Genomic DNA, 4034 nt, shown 5'->3' with positions numbered 1-4034 from the left:
ATGGTAAAAAAGACATGGTTAGTCTGCCTTGCCTATGACAAAAATAGGGAGCTTCCAAGGTCAATTAGGGCCAGGCTAACCGAGCCTTCTAGCCCAACCAATCAGGGTCGACTTGGGTTGGATTGAACCCAGTAGGACTGAGCCTGGGTTGAGCTAAGGGAACCTAGAATTGGGCTGAAGTTTTAAAAAATCAGCCCAATCTACCTCGCTGCACCCCTAGCTATTCATATAGGATCAAGTTTCCCACCCCTCCCCATCAGTATCATTGGATTGCATTAAGGAGGGGTAGTTTCGACTTCATCCAAAGTTCATTAGATTCCTTTCTTGGTGAAATGTATCTTATATTCTAGGGTCAACCATTGGACACTCAACGAGTTCATGTTGATAGTATAAAAATATCATTGGTCTTCCATGGTTGCTTCGCATGAGCTTATCTCATCATTTGCCATATATAGAATGTACACTGGTGACTAAAGTGGTGACTGAGAGAAGTTATAACCTTCTTTTGATTGCCTCTTGTTTTATTCCTAATTTTTTATTTTTTTTTTAAATTAACCATAAAAAAAGGGTTCTCAAAGTAATTTGAAAGTAATGGTCATTGCCGTGCATAATTTTCAAGTACATTTTTGAAATGACAAGATTTTTCCCATATTTATATAGGATTTTTTATTGACAATATTATTATTATAAAAATTTTAAAGATATCTTATAACTTATAAAGAAAATCCTATAATTAAAAATTTTTAAGTATATAATAAGTTTAAGGAATGTAGAACTAAATAAATGTATCTATTCACCCTTCTACATAAAATATATGTAGGATAATTCTATTCTTGTTTTCTTGTCGTTGTGTCAAAATAATTTGTAATCTTACTTTTTTTGTCCTCTCTTACTAGAATTTTTTTCAATGAGAGTAAATTCTGTCATTTCATGAATATATTCGAAAAATAAAAAAAGAAGAATTCCTTCTTCACCGATGAAGTGACATCGTTATTGAACTCTTGGATCATTACAATGCCAAAACTATCTTCTCCTTGGCAATCTGAGGGTCCTAGTGCCTATGGTGAAGGAATTTTGTAATTTGGTTCATAATATGAGGAGAGGGTTCTCTAGCAAGTGGAGTAGTCTACACCCTCACATACATATTTTGTAGGAAAAAGAACTTTGTCGGAGAGTGTGGCCTACACCAACACTTCCATGAGTCTTATCTCTCTCTGCTTCCCATATGAAAAGACATCTCTGCCCCCCTTGTTTTGAAGAGGAGAGAGATAGAGACATAGCAGTATGTATAGAAAATTATTTCCAATATTTTATTTACTTTTTATTTCTTCTTAGAATAGTTAATAAAAGTTTACCAAAAAAAAAAAAAAGAATAATTAATAATAAAAAAAAACCGATGAGACATAGGTGTGATGTTTGGGATGTATATCCTTGGGTCTTGATTGTTTATAATCTTGAAAAGGTAATTCCAAAAATTGGATCTTTTTCCCTTTTTCCCTTGTTCCCTTGAGAATTGTATGAAACTATTTTTGTAAACACAAAGAGGCAGGCGTATATCCTTGGGTCTTGATTGTGTAATTGTTTCTTCTTTCTATTTCGTTTCGTTTCTACACGTTACCAGCTGTATTAGCACAGTCGAAAAGGTCCATGGCTTATTACAATTTGATCAAAGCAGTAGCAATGGAGGATTAAGATCAGTTTCGGTTTCCTCCATGGACTCCTTGTTACCATCTTCGGGTTCTGTGAACTCAAAGATGAACATTTTTCATGACCGGAACCCAAAAAAAAAAAAAAAAAACCTCCCAACTTTCTCTGGACTGATTCGTTTATTTAAGACCAGAAGTCCAACCATTGTGAACCACCAGTACTACATGACTTGTCGAAGAGATCTCCAGAATCGAGACTGCACCAGTTTTCAGATGATTTCAATGAACCGTCTGGTGTTTCAACCATGTTGATCTCAGGTTGTTCTTCCTGCCCGGACCATCCAGGAATTTTGCTGTTCTCGGCGTCATCCGAGCAGAAGAGCATTCGGTGACCTGCTTCTTCCTGTTCCGAGCTGTACTTTGGTTCCGCTTCACATCTGTCATTCCCATTATCAGATTCACCGTCTGTGCTGTTTCCGGCCAAATCAAAGCCGTCGCCTCTGCACCTGCTCCCCACTTGGTGCTTTTCAAGCACTTGCCTCAGTTTCTTCAACTGTTGAAGACAGAGTCTAGCTAGTAATTAATCTAATCTATGGATTGAAGAAGCATTAAGTAGAAGAAGAGGAGTTAATAATTAGTATGAGTACCTGTACTAGTAAAGACTTTTTCTCTTCCTTGACGGATTCGAGCTGGGAAGCCAGAGTGTCATAATTGGATCGAAGAATACTGTAGTCGCCTTCGAGCTGCTTGGATTTCCATCGAGCTCTCCTGTTTTGGAACCATACACCAACCTGGCGGGGTTGTAATCCCAGTTCTCTAGCCAGCTGCAGTTTCTTCAGAGGATCAAGCTTCGAATCCGATTCAAATATGTTTTCCAACGATTTGATCTGGTCATCACTGAACCGCCGCTTCTTCTTGCTCTTCTTGCTTAGAGTTGTCATGGTTATAGGGAACTCTAACTTTCCAGACCCAGCTGGTGTTGCTGCTAGCGAGTGATCTCCTCTCTCCATCTCTGTCTTTTTCTTTTTCTTCTTCTCTTGATCTTCTTTTTGCTTACTTGTGGCAGCTATCCGCCTCTGCCGCTGAGGGAAAAGAGAAAAGGTTACTTTCTGAGGAGCGTGTTGGTGTGGAATGGCCAAGGGGTCCAAAGGGGTATGTGTACAGCCAACAACATATATAATTAGCGGAACGGAAAAAGAGGGGATGTGTTAGGTCCTTGACCGGAGCTAATGGAACACATTAAATCCTTATCTAATATCTGGACATTAGAGTGGGCTAGGCACATAAGAGATCACTATGCTTCTATAGTTCGTCCTTGACGGTTTTCACTTTAGCCAGCTTTTATCATGTTGGTTCTAAGATTTTAGAGCTGATGGAACGCGTTAAATCATACCCTTATCTAATACTCATATACTAGAGTAGGCCCCATTAGGCATATAACAGACTAAAGGTATCAACGAGTAACAAGGAACCAAATACCAAATCCGGATCCTGACAGAATAACCTGAACCGATCCAGATCGAATTTGATATGGTTAAGTCATGGATCTAAAAATGCATTTATAATTTGGTTCGGTTCAACTCCGGATCTACCCACTAAATCGACGGATCTAACCGAATAGCCACCTTAATAGTTTATTAGCTTTAGAGTTTTAATGGTTTAAGACTATAAGCTGACACTTAACCTTTAGTGCCTTAAAGTCTTAGACTCACTTACCCTTAGTCCTTACATCTTACTAAATATGGATTTCTTAACGATCACGACTTCTTTCGTAACTCTTTCTCTTTATCGCTTCATCTTCTCCGTCTCTAGTAGTATTGCAACGGTTTCATAGTCGATTCTCCATCTCAACAGCCTTGCAATTTCAACCTCAATGCAAATTGGAATTAATCTCTCTTTAAGTTTCTTCTGTGCTCATTAGTCCTCAACGAACATAGTGAAGGCCGAAGGTAGAGCTTGTGGGATCATCCTTCTAGTTCTTCGTTTCCTCTCCTCCATTGGTCTTCAATAGCCTTGTAATTTCAACCTCCAAGCAAGTTAGAATTAATCTCTCTCTAAGCTTTTTCTATGCTCATGAATCCTGAACGAACACAGTGAAGGCCGAAGGCAGAGCTTGTGGGATCATCCTTCTAAATATTTGTTTCCTCTCCTCCATTGTTCATCAACAGCCTTGCAATTTCAACCACCATGCAAGTTGGAATTAATTTCTCTACGCTTCTTTTGTGCTCATGAGTCCTTGACGAACACAATGAAGGTCGAAGGTAGAACTTGTGGGATCATCCTTCTAGTTCTTCGTTTCCTCTCTTCCATTGGACTTACTGCATTGTTTAAAGGCAAGCAAAAGCTGCAGCGTAGTATATTGAAGGTATAGAAGTAATGGTCTCTCTC

At 38.7% G+C, this 4034-nt stretch overlaps 1 protein-coding gene across 1 annotated transcript; it reads right to left on the bottom strand.

Moving 5' to 3' along the window:
- Nucleotides 1–1782: 1782 nt before the first annotated feature.
- LOC122656019 (homeobox-leucine zipper protein ATHB-7-like) lies at nucleotides 1783–2656 on the bottom strand. Its single transcript, XM_043850443.1, has 2 exons — nucleotides 2294–2656; nucleotides 1783–2199 (listed from the first exon to the last, which is right to left on the bottom strand). Exons 1-2 carry the CDS (start codon nucleotides 2654–2656, stop codon nucleotides 1831–1833), a joined length of 732 nt encoding a protein of 243 aa, XP_043706378.1. The 3' UTR covers nucleotides 1783–1830.
- Nucleotides 2657–4034: the final 1378 nt, after the last annotated feature.

The sequence above is a fragment of the Telopea speciosissima genome, chromosome 1, assembly GCF_018873765.1.
Source record: "Telopea speciosissima isolate NSW1024214 ecotype Mountain lineage chromosome 1, Tspe_v1, whole genome shotgun sequence".
NCBI classification, from domain to species: Eukaryota; Viridiplantae; Streptophyta; class Magnoliopsida; order Proteales; family Proteaceae; genus Telopea; species Telopea speciosissima.
The sequence above is the reverse complement of the archived record's forward strand: the minus strand, read 5'-3'. Positions and strand labels throughout refer to the sequence as shown.

Excerpts from the sequence above, each read along its gene's own strand:
- LOC122656019 (XM_043850443.1), bottom strand. The coding sequence starts at position 2,656 with ATGGAGAGAGGAGATCACTCGCTAGCAGCAACACCAGCTGGGTCTGGA. Across the intron at positions 2,200-2,293 it reads AAAAGTCTTTACTAGTACAG|TTGAAGAAACTGAGGCAAGT; the intron begins GTACTCATACTA and ends TGTCTTCAACAG.